At 43.7% G+C, this 23588-nt stretch overlaps 1 protein-coding gene across 1 annotated transcript in view; it reads left to right on the top strand.

The window, feature by feature from the left end:
• The first annotated feature begins 439 nt into the window (after positions 1–439).
• The window catches only part of ERICH2 (glutamate rich 2), a 31562-nt gene continuing 8413 nt past the window's right edge, over positions 440–23588 (top strand). Inside the window, exons 1-11 of the mRNA XM_044304945.1 lie at positions 440–566; positions 5401–5443; positions 8858–8891; positions 12008–12044; positions 13519–13555; positions 14526–14574; positions 14782–14818; positions 19729–19827; positions 20113–20210; positions 22143–22276; positions 22431–22488. Coding sequence (XP_044160880.1) covers positions 559–566; positions 5401–5443; positions 8858–8891; positions 12008–12044; positions 13519–13555; positions 14526–14574; positions 14782–14818; positions 19729–19827; positions 20113–20210; positions 22143–22276; positions 22431–22488 — 634 coding nt within the window. The 5' untranslated portion in view covers positions 440–558. The remainder of the gene's footprint in view (positions 567–5400; positions 5444–8857; positions 8892–12007; positions 12045–13518; positions 13556–14525; positions 14575–14781; positions 14819–19728; positions 19828–20112; positions 20211–22142; positions 22277–22430; positions 22489–23588) is intronic.

Below are 23588 nucleotides of genomic sequence, written 5' to 3'. Positions count from 1 at the left end.
TTTGTGTAATAAATTTATATTTTTTGATATTTTTGATGGGTATGTTTTTCTTGTTCCTGTTTGGGGAACATATTTATAGGTTATCTAGTGTGTGCATACATGCCCTTATATAATACTGGGTGAGGCTTGTTTGCTTTGTCTCTAGTATTGTAAACCAGTCAGCTCAAGAAAAGGTTAAAAATGTTAAAGAAAATCGTTTGTTGTTGTTTTTTTGTTTTAGTTTTTTTTGCTGAGAATAGTTCAGCAGTGATGAGTACTGCAGGAACGCTCACCAAAAGGTGGCGCTAGAGCGCCTTTGATCACGGAACTCTTTTCTCTCTGCTCTGTTCCTGATCGAGAGGATTTCTCTGTAACACTCTGTGCGTCCGTTACCAAGGCAACGTTCCCCAGCCTGAATTGTTATGCCTAAAGTGTATGGGCTCCTGAGTGGTTCTGCAGCCCGGCTTCCCCAGGTGTCCAGTTCTTTCCCGGGGGTCTCATGAGGGTTCTGTGTCCACGGCCCGGAAATCCTGACGGCGCCCGCATCCATTTACCGGAGGTTATCTCTGAAACCGAAGAATGAGCAGGTAATGGCCTCCATAGGAGCAGGAGCAGCTTGTCATTACATGACACTACCTGGAGCTGCATGGCTTTCCCATGTACCTACTGTAATCCTCTGATCAGGGCACCCTGCACTCAGAATGATGGAGCAGTCAGTGTGAGGATGTGACATACTGACCATGGAGGCAGCAGTGTGGATCTATATCACATCCTCCACTAATGCATCCACTGATTCATAATGGTAAAGCCTCATCTTTAATATTTTACACCCCTTTAGTAAGTTATGTGATTTTGGAGTAACCTATATTTAGCATTCATTAAATTTATTAATACCGGAGCATTTAACGCCTGTGTAAATTTGGATGCGAAGTACGGTTGCGTATAGGCTCGTAGAAATGTGCCATTGTATTTTTGGGTTACGGTGTTGTCATATTTTACTTATTTTACTTTTATTTATTTTTTCGCTTCTTATGCATTTTTTTTATTTAGCATTTTACTGATTTTTTTTTACACTATTGTGAGCAGAACACATGATCAGCGGGTTCCTGCGTGTTGCCACGCGCAGTCTGAAATGAGGTGCTGCTAGGACTAATGGTCCTTTAATGCTAGGTCCACACAGAGTATTGTGAGCCTGGATTTTGTCCCAAATTTGGCCCCAAAAACACATGGAGAATTTCCCCGTTGATTTCAATGGTTAATCCACATGTTAAATCACATGGTGCTTTTTTTTACGCTTGTGTTTTTAAAAACCTCACCGTGGGAAAAAAGAAGTGTCCAGCAGATTCTGATATGCTGAAAATACTCCATGTGAAATGTCCTGGACTCCTGTCAACAGGACTTTGTTTTCCGTCCTGCATAACGGAAACCAGACGGATCCGTTATGCTGCCCATAGACTTCTATTATGGCGGATCAAAACAAAATGCATCTTAAAGGCCCCTTGCAGACGAGCGTTCCTCCCGCAGCGAGTCCGCAACGCAGCACAAACCTGGCCTGACCTCCCAGCTCTGCCGGGGGTCACATAGCATTATATTGATTTATGATGCTATGTAACCCTTAAAGTTCTGGAATGTATTGGATAACACTGGCATAATGCTGTCAGCGTTATCCACTGCATTCCAGAACTGTAAGGCCCCTTTCACACGGGGGCGAGATTTCCACGCGGGTGCGATGCGTGAGTTGAACGCATTGCACCCGCACTGAATCCGGACCCATTCATTTCTATGGGGCTGTGCACATGAGCGGTGATTTTCACGCATCACATGTGCGTTGCGTGAAAATCGCAGCATGCTCCTCTTTGTGCGTTTTCCACGCAACGCAGGCCCCATAGAAGCGAATGGGGCTGCATGAAAATCGTAAGCATCCGCAAGCAAGTGCTGATGCGGTGCGATTTTCACGCACGATTGCTAGGAGACGATTGGGATGGGGACCCGATCTTTATTATTTTCCCCTATAACATGGTTATAAGGGAAAATAATAGCATTCTTAATACAGAATGCTTAGTACAATAGGGCTGAAGGGGTTAAAAAAAAAAAATTAACTCACCTTAATGCACTTGTTCACGCAGCCCAGCATGTCTTCTGTCTTCATCTTTGCTGTGCACAGGAAAATGACCTGTGGTGACGTCACTACGCTCATCACATGGTCCGTCGTGTGATGGACCATGTGATGAGCGCAGTAACGTCATCAAAGGTCCTATTCCTCTAAGAAGAAGACAGAAGAGAAGCCGGGCTGCGCGATCAAGTGGATTAAGTTGAGTTAAGTTATTTTTTATTTTTTTTAACCCCTCCAGCGCTATTGTACTGTGCATTCTGTATTAAGAATGCTATTATTTTCCCTTATAACCATGTTATAGGGGAAAATAATAAAGATCGGGTCCCCATCCCAATCGTCTCCTAGCAATCGTGCGTGAAAATCGCACCGCATCAGCACTTGCTTGCGGATGCTTACGATTTTCATGCAGCCCCATTCGCTTCTATGGGGCCTGCGTTGCGTGGAAAACGCACAAAGAGGAGCATGCTGCGATTTTCACGCAACGCACATGTGATGCGTGAAAATCACCGCTCATGTGCACAGCCCCATAGAAATGAATGGGTCCGGATTCAGTGCGGGTGCAATGCGTTCAACTCACGCATCGCACCCGCGTGGAAATCTCGCCCCCGTGTGAAAGGGGCCTTACAGTTCTGGAATGCAGTGGATAACGCTGACAGCATTATGCCAGTGTTATCCAATACATTCCAGAACTTTAAGGGTTACATAGCATCATAAATCAATATAATGCTATGTGACCCCCGGCAGAGCTGGGAGGTCAGGCCAGGTTTGTGCTGCGTTGCGGACTCGCTGCGGGAGGAACGCTCGTCTGCAAGGGGCCAAAGGCTTCCGTTTTGCATTCCGTCCGGGAATTCTGTTATAAACTGAATGCCCTAAGAAACCTCTGAGGCTTTCACAAAATCGCTGTAGATATACTGAGAATATATTACACACAAGTGGACGTTATTTACTAATTAGGTGACCTCTGAAGGCAGTTGGTCACACTTGCTATGCTTTGAACTAATTAAACTCGCTTCTCAGCGCCATATTGAAGTGTACAGCCCCCCATAGTACATGCTGCACAAGAGGCACTAGTGCACACCTTGATCAAAAGGCTGTTTGACTCCTGGGTCCCACCGCCTACTAGGGCAGTGCCGCTTTGTCACCGCAGTGTGCTGCGCCTTTTTGTCAGAGTAGGTGACAAAGAGGCGACGTTGGCGTGGTGAGTGGACTTATGCCTTTTGATCAAAACGTACACCAATGCCTCATGTACAGCATGTAGTATGGGGGGCTGTACAATTTAATATGGCGCTGAGAAGCGAATTTAAGTAGATCAAAGCATAGCATTGTGGATGTGCGATCCAGTTCTGTTTTTCTCCCCTTGATATATACAAATGCACACCACACTTTCCAGATTTTTATTTATTACAAAATTTGAAAACCATGTATCATTTTCTTCTCACTTCACACACGCCTGCTGCTTTGTGTTGGTCTATCACATAAAATCCCAATAAAATATATTTAAGTTTGTGGGTGTAACGTGAAAAAATGTGAAATTGTTCAAGGGCATGAATACTTTTTCAAGGAACTATATGTGTAAGGACCTTTATAGTATAAACTGGGGGAAAATTTAGCACCATATTCGTTTTGCAGTCCGCAAAATGCAGATACCAGCCGCGTGCATCCCATATTATCCCTTCCGTACGTCCCACCCTTTGTTAGCGATGTCTATTCTTGTCCACAAAACTGACAGAAATAGGACATGTTGTATTTGCTTTGCGGGGCCATGGAACAGACATACGAATATGGATGGAACACGGTGTGCTGTCCACATCTTTTGCGAACCCAGTAAAAATGAATGGGTCCGCGGCCAACCTGCAAAAAATGTGGATCAGATGCGGATCCAATATAAGGTCGTGTGCACGAAGCCTTGTAAGTATTTCCTACATTTGGGGAAATTTTATTTTATTTTTCTGGGAGTTACTTTTTATTTTTTAATAAAAATTCAACAAAGCAGTTCTATCATTTACACCCTTGCCTGTATATTCATGGATCTGCTGACGCTGATAGCGGTCACATGACCCAGTTTCTACTTATCCAGTGAAGTTGTAAATCATCGTGGATAAAAGTAATGTTAATAATTACTCAGTTATTTAATGGTCTTGAATATGGTGGTTAAAAGGGTTGTCTCTAGGCATGTGTTTTCAAGTTCGGCGTGCAAGGTTTGGGTTATCTAAGAATTCCGTTATGGATTCCGCTACCACGGGCCATAAGTTATGGTTATGTTATGGTAGCGGAATCCATAACGGAATTCTTAGATAACCCAAACCTTGTACGCCGAACTTGAAAACACTAGTTCATTCAACACTATTTGTCTCACTTCAGCAAGTGGCATTTATCATGTAGAGAAAGTTAATACCAGGCACTTACTAATGTATTGTGATTGTCCATGTTGCCTCCTTTGCTGGCTGGATTCGTTTTTCCACCACATTATGCACTGCTCGTTTCCAGGGGTTACGTCCTGTAATCCAGCAGCGGTGGTCGTGCTCGCACACTTATAGGAAAAAGTGCCGGCCTCTCTTGTGGCTGGGACCGTGGGAGTGCGCATAGGCTAGTGCTTTTTCCCATAGTTGGCAAGCTCGGCCCCCACTGCTGGATGGTCTGTAACCATGGAAACGAGCAGCGTATAATGTGTTGGAAAAATGAATTTAGCCAGCAAAGGAGGCAATATGGACAATCACAATACATTAGTAAGTGCCTGGTATTAACTTCCTCTACATGATAAATGCTATTTACGGAAATGAGACAACAACTTTAAATATGTTGTCCAAGTTAAATGAAAACTTGTCTTGGTCAACTCTTGTAGATGAGGTAAAAAACAATAGAATCGATACTCAGCCCTTTTCTCCCCTACTTCTCACAGCATTGAGCTCGGGTTTGTTTTCCTGGCTGCAGCGGTGACATTCCATGTGCTCAGGTCACAGCTGGAGCCAATCAATGGCCTCAGTAGTGGCGCCCACTATAACTGCTGAGGACAGTAGTGATTGGTCGCACAGAATATCACCGCTGCAGCCAGGAAGATGATGGCGGTGGGGATGACCAGAGCTCAACGCTGGTAGTGGCAGGGAGAAAAGGGGTGAGCATTGGTTCTTTTGTTATGTTACCACATTTACAGGGAACGTCCGGGTGTTTGTTTAACTTAGTCAACCCCTTTAAAGGGTCCCAAAAGTGCAACTGAAATAACCAAGAAACTGTGTTTATTGGCTAGGGATAATAATAAATATATATCAGATATTAATCTAACAGATATTACTGTGGTGTGTATTTTTCAGAGCTGAAGTCTGTGGAGCAGCTCCCAAAGTCAATCTGTGCAAGGTGAGAAGTTTCCTCCCTGGAGATAAAGTGTCCCAGCTGAACTAGTGTGGCCTATTAGATAGAGTAACATCTTCAGCATCTGTACTTAGCAATTGAGTGATGTTTCTGATTTTTAACAAGGGTGTACCTTGTAGGGCATGTCCTTCTGTTGCCGGGTGCCAAGCAGGGCACCAAGATCTCACTCTGCCTTTGCCGCAGTATTTAGATAGAGGGCTTGCCCATAAAATCTTTGCCCCAGGTGAAGGAAATCCTAGTGATGACTCTGGGCCACCATCAGGGGCGGACTGGGAACTTAATATGGCCCTGAAAAAAACAAACTAAAAGTGGCCCCATGTTGTAGGGGGCCAACAAAAATAGCGGGGTCGGCAATAACACAGCGTAATATACTATCCCAGCAAAACCATGTACCGCAGACAGCACAATACACTGCCCCAAAAGCTGTGGTGGCCATCAATAGATGACATTTTTTGTCCCTCTTCTCCAGTTGCCCCTGATTAAGGCCTCTTGCACACGACCGTATGGCTTTTTCAGTATTTTGCGGTCCGCAAAAAAATACAGATGATGTCCGTGTGCATTCCGTTCTTTGCGGAACGGAACAGCTGGCCCCTGATAGAACAGTACTATCCTTGTCCGTTATGCGGACAATAATAGGACATGTTCTACCTTCGAACGTAACGGCAATGCGGAAATGGAAGTCATACGGAGTACCTTCACTTTTTTTTGCGGATCCATTAAAATGAATGGTTCCGTATACGGACTGCAAAAAATGGAACCTAAACAGAAAGAATAAACGTTTGTGTGCAAGAGGCCTAAGATACGGTGCATGGGGCTTAGGAGGTGAGATGTGGGTCACAGCAGTTGAATTCAGGAAGGCCTATGCGGTCCCTGGCCGGGTACATGAGTACCTGATTTTCACAGCGTTAATTACCACTGATAGCTCATTATGTACCTGGTCAGTGGCCATGAGGAGGGCTCAGCCGGACTCTTGAGGCATCGGCCCACCAGGAAACTTCCCTGTAAGGTCTATGACCAATCCGCCCCTGGCCACCATTTTTTTTTATACACTCTTTAAAGGGAACCTGTCACCGGGATTTTGTGTATAGAGCTGAGGACATGGGTTGCTAGATGACCGCTAGCACATCCGCAATACCCAGTCCCCATAGCTCTGTGTGCTTTTATTGTGTAAAAAAACCGATTTGTTACATATGCAAATTAACCTGAGATGAGTCCTGTACGTGAGATGAGTCAGGGACAGGACTCATCTCAGGTTAATTTGCATATGTATCAAATATTTTTTTTTACACAATAAAAGCACACAGAGCTATGGGGACTGGGTATTGCGGATGTGCTAGCGGCCATCTAGCAACCCACGTCCTTAGCTCTATACACAAAATCCAGGTTACAGGTTCCCTTTAAGGTTTAGCAGATAGAGGGGTGGGGAGTCCCCTGTGTAGGATCCCTTCTGTCAGATAAAACCAAGAGCTCAGCTATCAAAGATCACTGGACTGCACTGTAAAGACATAAACTAATTATGGCCCTTTAAAGGGAACCTGAAGCATAAAACATGGTGTCTGAGCTGCAGACTCTATGTTATAGAGCAGGAGGAGCTGATCAGATTAATATATCGTTTTTTAGGAAAAGATTCAGTAAAACTTGTATATCATTCATTTAAATTCCTGCTCATTCTGGTCTTTGAAGTCCAGGAGGCGGTCCTATCAGTGATTGACAGCTCTCTGTGTATACACAGTCATAGAGGGAAGGCTGTCAATCACTGAAAGGACCGCCTCCTGGACTTCACAACTGAAGAACAGAGATTTAAATGAGTAAAATAAAAGTTTTACTGAATCTTTTCCCACAGAACTATACAGCAATCTGCTCAGCTCCTCCTGCTCTATAACATGTTGCCTGCCTGCAGTGGTGACCCTTTGCTTCATTGATCCCTTACCCTAACCCTGATAGCACATCCCAGCTGTGTTTCTGCCGGCAGGGGTACTAGCTTCAGCACAGCACAAAGTCATGGTCAAGACAGTGGAGCAGGTATCTCCTATAGACCTCACCATGGGCTTCACCACATATTGTAGCATGTGAGTTAATGTCTTTACTACCTGTTGACTTGGCATAATTATGACTGCTAGCGTAGGACTATAGTGGACTTGTACAGACTGTGCTTCTCACCGCCAATAGGACATCAATGATTAATTTGGTGGAACCAGTTGGATCATGTTTGGTTATTAGGCCTAGAGATGAGCGAAGTTTAGAAAAACTTGATTCGTCAACTTTGCAGAAGTTCGCCAGAAAATTTGATTCATTACTAATTAGTTCATTAAAAATGGCTATAAATCAGTTATACCAGGCCACCCTACCTTAGGCTACGGCCACATGGAGCGGCTGTCGGCCATGCTACAGTGAAGAACCATGTGGCCAATAAACCCGCAGCTGCCTTTCATTTAATAATGAAGACCGCACTGTATAGTCGATCTTCGTTGTTAATGGCCGCGCGGCACCTTTAAACAGGGGCTGTTGCTGGTACGGGGTTAGGTGGGGGCACAATATACATATTATTGCTGTTCTGACCTGCAATCTCCTGCAGGTTATTTGACAGTAAACACAGAATATTAATCAGCTCTGGCATACCCACTTCTCCAACCCCAGCTCTCTCCTGCCCTACAGGTGGGAGCCCTTCTTCTACCATCTGCTTTTCCTCCTTTTCCACATCATTTAATATCGATGAACAGGTACATTCAGCTCCTCCTCTCTCTGCATCTTGCTGACTTTTCTAGGACATGGAGACTTTGAAGGATGATTTGGAAGAAGTAAATCCAGCAAAAGATGAGGATGGTCATCATTAAGACCTGGTCCCCCTAAAGGGTGCAGACTGGATGGTATTGCTTGGCACGGTGGCGCTGGAATAATAAAGGCTTCCATCATATTGGTATTGAATTACAGATCTTAGTTTATGGCTGAAGTAGAAATAAGTAAAAGTCTCCCTGCTCTCTCGTCTCCCTCTTCAATATTCTTCTATTAATCATTTTCAGCAACACTGTCCCTAGCACATGAGCGTCTTGCCACGTCTCTCCCTATGCTCAGCTCACAGGACATTGGTGGAGACCACACAGGATAAAGGTTTTATAGGGCTGTGACATCACAGGGATTGAATGGCTGCACAGCATTATGGGTGGTCTCGCGTTCCCAAGATCCTTATTTTTACTTGGTAACACGTGCAGCCGCCTTTTTAGGAAAAACTGATTCTTTACCACGAATCGCAAGGACATTCAGATCCGTTGCAAATTGAAATTTTCCTAAACTTCAGACCGAATTCTGCTTCGCTGAACACTAATTAGGACTATTTCAGCACCTTGCACACTACTGTATAATAATTGTTGCATTCCTTACTCATTGTGGTTTCTTTTCCAGGCAATGGGAAAGCTAGAAGTTCTTGGCCCAGAAGGTAAAAATCATGGCATATCAAGTTCCTCATAGTAACCTTCAATTTAAAGGGGTTTTTCCCACAAGTGATGGCATATTCTTACCTAAGCAATGTGGCTTCTCCCCTGCCTACATTCAGTGGAGTTCTATGGACAGTGGGTAGACATCTGCAAGGAATAAACAAAAGGGGTTTTGTTCTCCAGATTGTCAGCCGTCACACTCATCGGACTCCCATGGCATGTACTAGCTGTATATATATTTAACCAACTTCCCAGGGATCATACCACATGACTTTTAAAATTCCCTTACCAAAAAAGGGTCACTACTCACTAAGCTTCCAATAAATATTTGATCTGTCATAACAAGATATCAAAGGTTTTGATTGGTGGGGTCTTAGTGCTGAGACCCTCCCCTATCAATGGAACGAGGAAAGAGAAGCACTCACATAGCACCCACCCTCTACTCGCTGCTCCTAATGGGCCTGTCTCCAGCGGCAAGGAGAGTGTGATATGCGCTATCCTCGTTCTAGCAATCGCTGGGGGTCTCAGCACTCAGATTCCCACCAATTAACAATTTTTGGAAAGCTTAGTGACCTTTAAGGATGGGTTCACCCATGGTGGATTCACTTTGGATTTGCAGTTGCAGATTTTCATGTGGCGAATCTGCAGGTTTGTACAGTACCAGTAAAGTACATAACATTTTAAGAAATCTCAATCGTGCTGTAAAAAAAACCCTGATCATTCAGGTCCACGGTAGTGAGAAACCCTGTGATCAGCTGATCATTAGAGGCCCTCCTAGCACAAAAGGTGTTAAAGTTTTATAGTGTACCGTGCTCCAATTATCCCCTTTAAGGGACACACACGGTAGCCTGGACGCCTGGTTACTTCTGTCTTTGAACACTATCAGTCCTCATTAGTGTTAACGTACTTTATTTTGTCATAATTAAAAGGGGTTGTGCCAGTGGCGTACATAGAGAAGTAAGGGCCCCGTAGCAAGGATCATACCAGGCCCCCCACACAGGACAGAAGGGTTTCCGCCTAAACCCTTTTAAATGACCCTTGGGCCATTTTTTCACTGCCTCATTTGCTAAAAGTTGTTCCTTTAGAGCAGGCATGGCCAACCTGCGGCTCTCCAGCTGTTGTAAAACTACAATTCCCACCATGCCCTGCTGTAGGCTGATAGCTGTTTGCAGTCTGGGCATGCTGGGAGTTGTAGTTTTGTAACATCTGGAGAGCCTCAGGTTGGCCATCTCTGCTTTAGAGGGTAGAGTCCTGACCAAGTTTTCAAGATTCCACCTCCAGTAGAAGAGGAGATGACCCCAACTATGACTGGGCCCCCTCTTGCCCTGGGCCCCATAGCAGTCCCTTGGTCTGCCGCCATGGCATTTACGCCCCTGGGTTGTGCCCTCTGAATATTGATGTCATACCCACAGGCTATACCATAAATGTCCGATAGGTGAAGGACACGTCCCTGTCTCAAGAATGGCACCTTGTTGCAATCTGCAGTGAATAGAGACTGCAATTCACTGCTGTAGGACTTCTGAAAATAGCCGAGTAAGCACGCTCATCTATTTCCAGAAAGCCCATAACAGTGAAAGGAGAGAACTTTGCATGCACAGCCACGTCTCCTTTCATTGTAGGTCTTGAGATAGGAGGAGGTCACATTGGTGAGACCTCCTCCTAACAGACATTTATTGCATATCTTGTGGATATTCCATAACTGTCCAGATGCGACGATCCCTTGAACTGTTTTTCCTGTTTGCATATCGGAATAAAACCCCATAACCAGATTTCATTGCAGTGTTCTTTTATTGTAAGTAGGGCCTGTACGCCCATTTTTTTTTATAGTTTGTTAGGTATAAAACTAATAAAAACTCATTGAACACTGATTAAGATATTTTGCCTGTTTCAGAACTGAAATAGATTTTAGTTGTTCAATAGGGTTTATTAAAGGGGTTTTCCGGGATTGGGGACATTGGTGTATGTGTACAATGGTCCCCTAGATATTACATTCATGACTGTCCTTCCCTTACCAGACATTTCTGATCCGTTTTTCTCACAGTCAGTTACGTACCCGTCCTGACCCGCCCTTTCTGCAAAGCGAAGCCTCTTCTTCCGCTTCTCAAGGAGCCCGGTGACGTCACCGTCTGCCTCAGTAATTATTCAGAGTGCATGGAAGGGCGGTAACTAGGCTGCAACACACCGCACTAAGCCACGCCCCTCTGGTCCGGTGATGTCACCGGGCAGGGCGCATTCTTAGCAATGAAGGAGGCAGAGCACTATGCTACTTAGCATAGTAAACGCCTCCAGTGTAAAATGCAGGCAAATGGGGGCAGCAGGAGGCGGCATATGAATTAGGGGGGCGGATGCACGGAGGAGCAGACAGACACTTGAAACAACGCGATGCTGCGCTGCGCTGGGACCCACAAGGCAGTGTGTCAGGAAGTTAACGCACACATAAACATAGAGGTAAACAATTAGTGGGGGGCTGTAGGAGCCATGCTGAAGTGTAAAAATACATAAAAACATCTGGGGGGAGACCTTCAAACAGCTAGAAATAGTTGTTTAAAAAATTTTTTTTTTTTATAATTTTGATCCTGGACAACCCCTTTTAAAGGAGTTTTGCGGAATCAGCATTTTGTGGACATATCTTTAGAGAAGGTCACCAAGATCAGATTGGTGGTGGTCCAACTCTCGACGTGTGTGAAGGTACATGCATACTTGTTTTCTTCAGTCCATCGATGAGCACATTGTACTTGTAGTAGTGACAGTGCAGGGTATGGCAGAATAGGACGAAGCTGCAGTGCCCCACACCACCGTGACCAATGATGTAATGCCAGTAGACAGGCCAAGGTAAGCATTGAAGAGGCTGCATTTGCTTCAGCACAACTTCAAACAGCTGATCAGCATGCCGAGATTCGGACCCCGCCGGTCTAATACTGAAGGCCTATCCTAAAGATATCTCCTCGTTATCCTCAAGTTCCTGGAGGAATTCAGTCATGAGTTAATATACTTTTTCAAGGTCCTTGTTGTCCATAGCTTTCCATTTCTAGGAGGAATACACTGTATATTTAGTGAATTTCAGGATTTTCAGGGCAGCGCATTAACATTTATTGTTTCTATACGTTCTCCATTTTAGATGATGGTTATCAAAAAGCAAATATATCGGTATCTCCGTAAGTATTGTAAGCGTCAGCCCCTAGAATGATCAAGTTGCATTTCTAGTGATAATATTTTGCACAGAGGAAGCGCGTCTGTGAAACGTACATCGGGCTTTAGTCCTCCCCAGTTTGGTCAGTATCTTTTGCTCTATTCTTGTTTGCTCCTTTCCTGTACTACTAGTGCATGTACTTTAGCGGTGGTTGGGGATTTGACTTTATTAAGGGTCCATTCACACATCCATTGTTTCTTTCCTGATCTGTTCAGTTTTTTGCGGAACAGATCTGGACCAGTTCTGTACCCATTCATTTTCAATGGGTCCTGAAAAAAAATTGGACATTGTGCTGTCCAATTTTCAGGACCCATTGAAAATGAATGGGTCCAGATCTGTTCCGCAAAAAACGGAACAGATCAGGAAAGAAACAACGGACGTGTGAATGGACCCTAAGTGTGGGACTTGTTTTGTAATAGTTCTCTCTTGAGATTATTATATTCCCATCACATTATGGTTTACTTCCCCTCCCTCCACTATGGACTACAGGCAATTGTTTAGGGGGTTACATAGGTGTATCCCGCCTCAGTAAATGGTTGCATATTGCGATGATCCTTTATGGTGTTTTTTACACCTTAGTTCTTTGTGGGGCTTATACCGTAGGTAATCCCTTGTATATGCCTAACACCTACTGTCCCCCACATTATTACATCATGGGGGGGGGGGGGGGGTTCTTTACATCATAGCACTTTTAGTATGGATATTTTATTTTTGTTATCTTATTAAATTTTGTGTCTTTTACAGATGTAGCACACAAACTCTTAACTTTTAACTCATCGTGTTATCTTGAAACAAAAGCCATTGAAAACCAATTGAAGGTGTTTGCTTAACGCATTTAGTTTAGATAACACGTCTCATAAAGCAGATGTGTTAACTCTACTACATCTGTATGTCCTTTTTGGACCAATTAATAAAGATCTGCCTTGTACTTTGCATTGTTTATTTGGGGATTTTGGTTAGGGTTCCATACGTGTTATATCCTACTATTATATATTATATTTTCTCTGCCTAAAGCAGGTGTAGAAAGTTATGACTGAGAAGGCCCCGACCCTTCTTCGCCCTCTCCACACCCACTTTTTTAGACCTGGTTCGAGGGGGGAAAAGTCGCAGACTGTGGCACAAATAACCTTTGCGCTTCAACCTGCGCCAGAAATACGCCTAATACACCTAACATATTCGTATTTCTGCATAATAAATGACCCCCATAGTCGTAAATAACAATGGCAGGAATCTTATAACAGTATTCTTTTTGGGGGGGGCAAAAGTCAAACCCCACCAGTCTCTTCACACTGATCATTCTGCAGTACTTCATTACTGACTCCTAAAATCACATGTAAAGCTTTAAAAATGTTTGCATTTATTTTTTAACCGTATAGACTATTATTTATCTCTGTTGCACAAGTTTGTTGCATTTATTTATCTGTTTCCTCTCTCTGCAGAGTGAGCAATTCTCAGGGTTCAGAAATCGCAGCAAAGGTGCGTTTTCTTCATAATGTTTTTTAAAGGGGGTTGTCTCATCTTAGACATTGGTGGCCTATTGCTAGGATATGCCACGAATGTCAGATAGGTGTGGGTCCTACCTCTAGGACTCGCACCTATCTCTAGAACGGGACCAGGCATGCAACGCCACCCTTTATCCATTTCTATGGGACTGCTGAAAATAGCCAGGCACTGGCTCTGCTATCGCTGGCAGTCCCACAGGGGTGAATGGAGTGGTCGCCACGTTCTCCATTCATTTCTATGGGACTCCTTCACTTCTGGGGACCCTTAATGGAGATAGGTGCTGGTCCTTCCTCTGGGACCCGCACCTATCTGACATTTGTGGCATATCCTAGCGATATGCCACCAATATCTAAGATGAGACAATCAGTTTCAGAGTGACCAAGAAAGTTACATTCAGAATACCCCAAAACGTTGAGTTAAAGATATGTACTACACAAATGGCCCGTTATGTCTGAGATAAATCTGCACCTTTTCATACCTTTTTGTTTTTAGGTCTAAATTTTATATTATTTGCCTACTTTTGCTCAAACAGCCATAAAAAGGGTTATTCCAGTCCTATAAAGTGATGGCATGTCTCTATGATAGGCTGTCTCTTTATGATCCTTGGGGTCCAACCAATTTGGGACCACCACCAATCTTGAGGCAGAAGGGGCAACAACATTGGTAGGCTTGTTTCCCCTGCACGGCAGTACCATGGCCACCTGCTTAAAGGTGTTTTCCGGATCTTAAGATATTGATTGGATATCCTCAGGAAATGTTATCATTATCAGATCGGTGGGGCTGTAACACCCAGCAGTCCCACTGACCAACTGTTTTTGACAGTGGGCGGAGCTGGAAGCAGAAGGCTCCACCTACCATGCAGGGGCTGTGCTGCCATACTGCTCCTGTTGATAGATAGATCATGTTATATAGTCTTACAATTAATATTTGTCCTTTCTTGTAGCAACCTGTAAGCATTCATAATGGGAAACTGCAAGTTCTCGGACCCGAAGGTACATATGGCACCAACCCAAAAATATCAAACTAGGAATAGTGCTTTTGGATTGATTTATTTCTACACAGTGTATAGATCTGAATGGTCTTAACAATATTATAATAAGTATAATTATACCATAATATATAACAATATTATAATGTCTGTGTATATAAGCACTATTGATTAATTGTTTAATGTTCTTAATTCTAAAATCTTTTTGCAGAAGAAGTGGTTATTCATCCTTATGAAGCAGCATCCAGGTAGTTTATTTTTACTTGTCATATATATGCAAATATATTTCCATGTGGATAATCATTGCCACCATCGCAAAGATTGTTCATACCCATTGCTGCTTGTATTTATAGCATCAGAAAATAAGTATCATATCTTTAATGATCATTGTTCCTATGGCCACCTAGACACGTGGGTGATGCCACTAGGTTGTGTCCACAGGGGACTAAAAAATCCTTTGCACAGGTTGCTGCAAATTCTGTGGCCAAATCCACTGCTAAATCTGTGTGTTTGACGTAGGGTTGTTGCGGGTATCGAAATTTCGATACCCAATCGATACTTTTGTCCCGGTATTGATACGATACCGGGATTTCCGTTTCTTCGATACTGGGCTGCGCTTCTGCGCAGTCTAGTATCTCTGAACATGAGCGCGCTGCTATCGGCGCGCTCATGTTCTCTCTCAGCAGCACGGGGAGAAGGAAGCTGTCCTCCCTCCCCCTGTGCTGCTGCCGCTGCCACCAATGAGAAGAGAGGGGCGGGCGCACTGCGCCACCAATGATAGGATTATTTCCACACAGAGCGGCGCCCAGCGATGTCTCAGCACTCACCATTAGTCCTGGGCGCCGCTCCGTTCGCCCGCAGTGCCCCATTACTGTCTCCTCTCCTGCTCCACATGCTGCTGATTACTATCGGAGCGATTGGAGGAGACATCAGCTTCACTAGTGGGCGTTCCTTCTCCCTGCGCTGCGATTGGACAGCGCTACAGCTAGGAAGAAGGAACGCCCACTAGTGAAGCTGATGTCTCCTCCCATCGCTCCGATAGTAATCAGCAGCATGTGGAGCAGGAGAGGAGACAGTAATGGAGCACTGCAGGCGAACGGAGCGGCGCCCAGGACTAATGGTGAGTGCTGAGACATCGCTGGGCGCCGCTCTGTGTGGCCTGATAGTGAAAGTCTGGACTCATATACAGTAGTCAGTCTTTAACACATACAGGAGGCGGGTGCCGGCAGCAGAATCGCATTGCCGGCACCCTGCCCCTGACAGGGAGCTGCGATCAGCGGCAGTTAACTGCCGCTGATCTGCCAGTACCCGCCTCCTGTATAAAGGGGTAATTATCATTGGTGGTGCAGTGTGCCCCCCCCCCCCCCTCAACCCCCCCATCCCATTAAAATCATTGGTGGCACAGTGCGCCGGCCCCTCTCAACCCCCCAGTATTAAAATCATTGGTGGTAGTGGCCACAGGGACCTCTCCCCTCCCCCTCATTGGTGGTGCAGTGGCAGCTTCTGATCAGCTGTGTAAGCCTGGGGCTCCGATCGGTTACCATGGCAGCCAGGACGCTACAGAAGCCCTGGTTGCCATGGTAACATCCCTGATGCTGTGTGCACAAAGCACAGAGCAGCAGGGACAGTGTGGAGTCCTATTCACCCTGATAGAGATCTATCAGGCTGAATAGGAAAAGGGATGAAAGATCCCAGGTTCTAGCCCCTAAGGGGGGAAATAGTTATTAAATAAAAAGTGTAAAAAAAAAAAACAATTTCACATATAAAATATATAAATAATAAACATATTACATCGCCACGTCAGAAAAGTCCAAACTATTAAAATATATTAAAAAAATCTAGGTGGTGAATGCCGGAACAGTAAAAATAAAATAAAAACTGCGCGATTCGCCATTTTTAAAAATGAGGAATGCACGTGGCTTTTTTTGTTTATTTTTTTCGCGTGGTATCGAATGGTATCGAGTATCGCAATACTTTTTCATGGTATCGAAACCGAATCAAAAATTTGGTATCGCAACAACTCTACCGTGTAATTTCCAGCAGACTTCCCATGCATTTCACCCTATGCATTGCAGAAGGTTAAGTCCGTAATGAATATTCGCACAAAGAATTGACATTCATGGAATTTAGCATCCACACCACATCGGTATATACACGGATATTTTTCTGCAGCGTATGGCTGACGCTCGTTGAAATGTCATTCATCTTACCGCTACTGTAATACCCACAATTCTCAACAAAAATCCACTTCATTTTCACTACAGGCAACAATGAAGAGATTTCAGATGTTTATGCAGCATCTACATGTTTGCAGATTGCACATCTCTGTCGTTCATCTTCATTTAGTGGTCAATGGTGCAAATCCCATGTGGGACACGATGCTTGGATTTATTGATTTTGCTCTTCTTAAGTAGAGAATTAGTGACATTTTCTCAGTTTTTTAAATATAGTAGACGATAAGGTAGTTTTCTGTGTAGTGGCACCGTGTGCATGATTATATAGCTCCCATACTATTCCTGTAAAAAGAATCGTTACATATTCACACCTAGAATGCAGGCAGCTTTAAAGAGAGTTGATGTTTTGAGTATACAAATGTACCTAATTAAATTACAAGGACATTGCTTGAGTAACAATTTACTAATATTGTAATATCAGCCAAATTGCGCCCTTAGAGAGGTTGTCTCATCTGGATATTTAAAGGCTATGGGCACCTTTGGGGGCTCTTTTTTGTTATTGCGTCGGTCTTTGGTCTTTATTTGTCTGTATTAAAAATATTGAGCCTCTTTCTGTCACGATAAGTGGGGAAAAGGAAGAATGCCAAATAAACAAACTACAACAGTAACACAGACTAGGCCCTAAAGCTAGTGAGGAGGGGGATGGTAACCTCCTAGTTATCCCTGAGCATCTGCCTGACTGCTAACAGTATGAGCAAATCCTAATGGTGAAAGAACTCATACACCGGAACCTAAGACCTGCTGAAACTGTAACAAACCCTAAATTGGGGAGCGGGGATGAGACTGCCGGTACCTTCCACCATGAAGGGACCAGCGTCTTCCTGAGACCTAGACACAACACACGCACAAAGTAGAAACAGGTGGACTTAGCTTGAGATGAGTAAGAAGCAGGTGAACCTCTAACAACCAGCTTAGATCTCCAGAAGGAAATAGCAACCGCAAGGTCTGCAGTGAGAGGCGGGCTTAAATAGAGCCACTAAACAGCAAATGAGCAGAACCTGTGGAGAGGTGAGATCCTTCCAACAACAACAGACAGCAAGGAAAAACAGAAAGACCTGTCAGATAGACTCACGTGCTGCAAGTCTTTCGGATCTTCTCAGACCTCTCACAGGGCAGGCAGTGACACTTTCCCTGTGCAGCCTTGAGACTCCTTAGTAGCAGGCTCTGAATATTCGCTTTGTTCTGTCAGGCAGCTCAGCTGATGGCTCATTATCTCTAACCTCCAAAATACCCATTATAGCTCAATTCTTATTTTACTGAAGAATGTGGCTTAAATAGGTGTTTATGACTTTTAGCAATTTAGAGATATGGGTTATTAGATGACCGGCACAAAGTGAAAGTACTATTCACACAGCTAGACAAACAGTTAACCCATTGTGACAGAATGGCTCAATATTTTTAATAAAGACCAATTGAAGAAATTATTTTTACCCCAAATGCAGTCATAAACAAAAAATAGTTCCCGAAGGTCTTCATAGCCTTTAAGAAGAAGGGGTGCAAATGAGCTCTAAGCAAGCTCTGCCTCTGATGCCACCAGATGTAAGGCAGCTATCTTATAAGTCAATATTTGACCCTTTAAACAGGTCTTGAGACATGCCATGGATAATAAATAAGCTAGCATCTCATCTGCAGATAGCTGTTTCGGGGTGATTGCCCCTCATCAGTGCAGAACATAAAGTACTGGCTTAACTGGATGAGAGGCCCAGATCAGGATTTGGGGGATACTGTCTCTCCTTACGGAGTGCACCTACATCAGTGCTCTGCATTGGTGAAGGGCAATCGCCCTGAAACAGCTGTCTGCAGATGGGGTGCTGGCTTATTTATTATCCAAGTCACGTCTCAAGGCCTATTTAAACAGCTACATTATTTTCTGAGCCCCGTAGCAGTGATTCGAGAGAGATGCTTATTCACAGTGTTCTCATCATTCCCGGCGGAACCCTGTTCTTGAGATAGAAATGGGTCCCAGAAGTGGGACCGATACCTCTCAGACAGTTATGGCATTTCCTGTGGCTATGCCATAAATGTCCAAATAGGACAACCTCTTTTAAGCAGTAGGAACATTCTGATAAAAGAGCAAAGCTTTTCCTTGCTTCTTGTCATCCCATCAACAAATACTCTGCAATCTGTGTCCCATTCACGGACTGTCCGTGATTTGCTGTGGGGAATCACAGAGTAAGGGTTGAGAACTTATTATTGATGATTTATTGCTCAAGTGAGTGGTTACAATGTAGGATTGTCAAACGTCCATAATTCATGGAAGTCCTTAAAAATAGGGGGTTTTTTTCACAGTAAATGCTGGTATATCAGTAAATTAAGTTATAGCAAACACAACATAAAGCAGCACACCACCTAAAGCACATGCAACGATGGACTATATGAATCTTGACCTGCATTACTGCTATGTATACTATTTTCACTATAATACATATATATTTGAGGTTCTTAATGCACATTTTGATAAAATCCACCTGCACCATCAAGGTGACCATACAGGACCATACACTAACACGATGACTTCTCCTGGACTTAGACCTTCAGAATGAACTCAGAGTAAGTAGGTTCTAGCTATACTCTGCTCTAATTGAAACCGGCCTTGGACAGACAAGGTAGAGTGCATGGCCAAAATGGAGGCTGCCACACACCCAAATATACAGTGCAAATAGCAGCTTCATGTTTTGTCTGCGTCAAACTGTTTTACACTGAAGATATTACAATGGCCAATAAACTAGAATTGTAATCCATGGGCTGTCGTCTGCTTTTTTAGTGAGGGGGGGGGGGGGGGGCACCGAGCCCGTCAACAAAAATAGGTTTTATATTGTACTGGGTGTTCAGGCATATTTCTTTCAGGTCTGCTAAAGTGTCTCGGACAAATCCAATGTGCACACCATCTAGCAGACATTGAATTGAGCTTTATTCTTCCTTAGACCAAGCAGTGCAGCAGGAAGACAAGGATCAGCCGGTAGAAAAAGTTATATCCCTACAAAGCAGATCCCACTCTGTACGGTAAAGCCCTTGGCACACAGGTACAGTATGTGGGGAATGGGTGGATGAGTAGGGTCACATCTGCGTTCAGGTATAGATTTGTATGCGGCCATATCCACCATGGGCGCATGCTTGTTGGGGAATAATGTGCCAGCTATATGTAGATCATACAAATGCAGATACAGACATTTACTCTTCAATATTTTGAGTATTGCTCTTGTGAGTAATAAGCTGGTTTAGGACAATTCCACCACTGAGCAAGCATAGTTGGCCATTATTTGTGAGGATATGGACTAATGATGTAAATGCTTTTATTCTGTTTGCAGCAGTAATATTCCAGATTACAGTGCTGCACCAAGCAGGCAAACGAGCAAGCCAGAAAATGGTAAAATGCAGAAGACATCATCTACACCAGGAAACATTGGTAATGATGACCATGATGTTCTAGGTTTTCTATTATTCAGATTTTATCTGTGAATTAATTGACCTCCCTAAATGAAATGACACCACATACATGCTCCAGTAGTTGAATATTCCAAAATATATTTAGTGGTATGGTCCAGAGTGGAGAACAGGCCAATTGTCTTGGTCTACAGGCTTTGCATATCCGTGTGCTTGTAATGGTGGATGTGAAGACATGTCATAGCTGAAGCTATTGGCTCTTGTCACTTGTGATGAGTGAAGGTATGAAAATTTCAATTCGGCAGCTTTGCCCAATTTCTTCGTCATGAAGCGCATTCCTTTGTATGTAGCAGGAGCAATGACTTCAATAAAGATGGCTGAGGTGAGTATGTTTGTTTGTTTTTGCCGCCATTTCAGGAAAAATTGATTTGTTACCACGAAATGCGAGGAAATTCGGCTTTGCGGCGAATCAAATTTTTCCAGAAATTCGGATCGAAGTCAATTCATTTGGCTTCGATTCGCTCAACACTACTTGTCACTAAGGGCTCAGCCAGCCATAATTGTGTCCATTGAAAGTAATAGCTCAACTTTGACTGACAGTTAATTTGTCTCTCTAAAGGGTTTGGCACCTAACAACATTTATCACATATCCACAGGAGAGGTGACAAATGTAGGACAGGCAGGTGAGCACTCTGACACCCACCAGTCACAATAATATGTTAAAGTTGTCGTCTTACTTCAGCAAATGGCATTTATCATGTAGAGAAAGTTAATACAAGGCACTTGCTAATGTATTGTGATTCTCCATGTTGCTTCCTTTGCTGGCTTCATTTATTTTTCCATCACATTATACACTGCTCGTATCCAGGGGTTATGACCACCCTGTAATTCAGCAGCAGTGGTCGTGGTTGCACACGATAGGAAAAAGTGCCGGCCTTTCTGTTGGCAGGGACCGTGGAAGCTGGCATAGACACAAATGCGCAGCAGCTCTCGTCCCAACCACCTTGTATTTTTGCGCTGCAGCAGTGGTTGTAACCCCAAGCAGTGTTTAATGCGATGGAAAAATTAATCCAGCCATCAAAGGAGGCAATATGGACAATCACAATACATTAGTAAGTGCCTTTTTGTCTACATGATAAATGCCATTTGCTGAAGTGAGACAGCCCTGTTAATGGATCAGTTGTGCACATGCGTGACCACCACTCCATGCACTTCTGTGAAATTGGCTCGTACATTGTTCAGCTATTTTTATCAGTCCTATAGAAGTGTACACCACATAAGGAACTTGAAGACCTTCCTTCTTGTGATTGATGGAGCTCCCATAAGTACCACCAGTGATCATATATTTAACCCCAATCCTGTGGAGAGGTAATTTATGTTGTATGTGGCCCCAAACTTTTAACTGACCTGTTCAGTGCAGTGATAAAGCACAAACACATGGCTAAGGAGGGACAACCTTGTAAAGTTGAGGTTGGGATGTACCAGAGGCGTAACTAAGGTAGAAAGCTGGTGAGGTATGTGTACCAGGTAATAAGTATTATGGGAACACCAACATGTTACTTTGCCTTAGCTAGAGTATTTAGGTACAGGGTGAGGGTAGCAAAGTGACTCTTTGCCCCATGTAGAAAAGCCTTGAAAACTAATCACCCTGTATGGACCTAAAACCAAAGCCTACGCTGGAATTTTATTTTCAGGCGGTTTTCATTCTAACAAGGCTAGCATATAGTGAGATCTATGTATCTTAAATAATTATAAATTAGGAAAATTCTGTGTAAACTATACAGAGAAACCAAGAATGATCTTATATTGGAGATGCTAAAATAGCACAATACCTACTTCTACTAAATTGTGCTCTGTACATGAACTATGTGTTATTTGGGCACCACCCTTCACCTTCCTGGTCCCTATGAGACCCAATTTAACCACACTGCCTTGTATGATTTTATAACTGTAGATGAGAAAGAACCTGCAGGACCTCAATCATTGGCCCTTCATAACGGAAACATCAAAGAACATCTGGAGGAATCTAGTGATGAAGATGAGAGCGACGATGAAACTGGCCGTGCTCCCATAGAGCTTCTGGCAGAGGTGATAGGGTTTTGCGTTAACAAGTGTGCACTTTTAACGAGCCCACGGGGACACTAGCAATAGGCACCATCAGGACATGTTAAACTGTGTGTAGTTTGCTGAGATATCAAAAATTATTATGGCAGTATAATCTGTTTGATTCATATTTTTTCAGTTCATCGGTGCTGTAATGAATGAGGATTACCAAGTGGCACAGAAACTGTGTCAGATGAGTATGTATTTGTTCATATTGCACAGATAAGATCTGTACTTTTACATTACACATCATGTTTGTGGAGCATTCATACTAATTGGACAGAGACATGATAACCCTTTAGTTGCAGTCTAGTTTAAGCTCCTATTTAGTCCTGTTTTACTTTTTAGGGAAAACCCCTGCGATCCATTTACCCCATAAGGACCCACGCCGTATATGTACTGCGCTGGTGGACGTGACTTAAGGAACACCACCGTACATGTACGGCGAGCTGATCGGGCGGGTGCAGGAGCTGCGTCCACCCGATCAGCGGCAGGGGTCTGGTAGTCACTGATAGCTGGACCCCTGCTGTATGCGCCGGCATCAGTGAAAACCCTCGCACTGACCGCGACACGTGCAGGATCCTGACGGGTGCGGGGTGGCCATCGGGTCCCTGCACTGCTGTGACGGGGACCTGATGGCAGGGTAGGCAGTCCAATGCCTTCCTTAGGCATCGTGGCTGCCTTCCGTGTGAGCCTGTGAGATCCAGCGCCCTGGATCTCACAGGAAGCAGGCTGTTAGTGTATTACAGTGAGTAATACACTTACAGCTAATGCATTACAATACATAAGTATTGTGATGCATTGTAAAGGTGATCAGACCCCCAAAAGTTGAAAGAAAGTGAAAAAAGTAAAAAAAAAAAAAAGTTGTATTTTTTTTTTTAAGTTTCAAAATAATATGTCTAGACATATTAGGTATCGCCGCATCCGTATCGACTGGCTCTATAAAAATATCATATGACCTAACCCCTCAGGTGAACACCGTCAAAAAAATTCAATAAACTGTGCTAAAAAAATAAAACATTTTTTGTCACCTTACATCACTAAATGTGCAACACCAAGCGATCAAAAAGGCATATGCCCCACAAAATAATACCAATCTAACCGTCACCTCATCCCGCAAAAAATGAGCCCCTACCTAAGACAATCGCCCTAAAAAAAAAAAAATATGACTCTCAGACTGTTTCAAAACTGTTAATAAAAATTTTAAAGTAGACATATTAGGTATCGCCGCATCCGCAACAACCTGCTCTATGAAAATACTTCGAGCCAGTTTTTGTCACCTTACATCACAAAAAGT

This window comes from Bufo gargarizans, chromosome 8 (assembly GCF_014858855.1).
Source record: "Bufo gargarizans isolate SCDJY-AF-19 chromosome 8, ASM1485885v1, whole genome shotgun sequence".
Classification (NCBI taxonomy): Eukaryota; Metazoa; Chordata; class Amphibia; order Anura; family Bufonidae; genus Bufo; species Bufo gargarizans.
The sequence above is the reverse complement of the archived record's forward strand: the minus strand, read 5'-3'. Positions and strand labels throughout refer to the sequence as shown.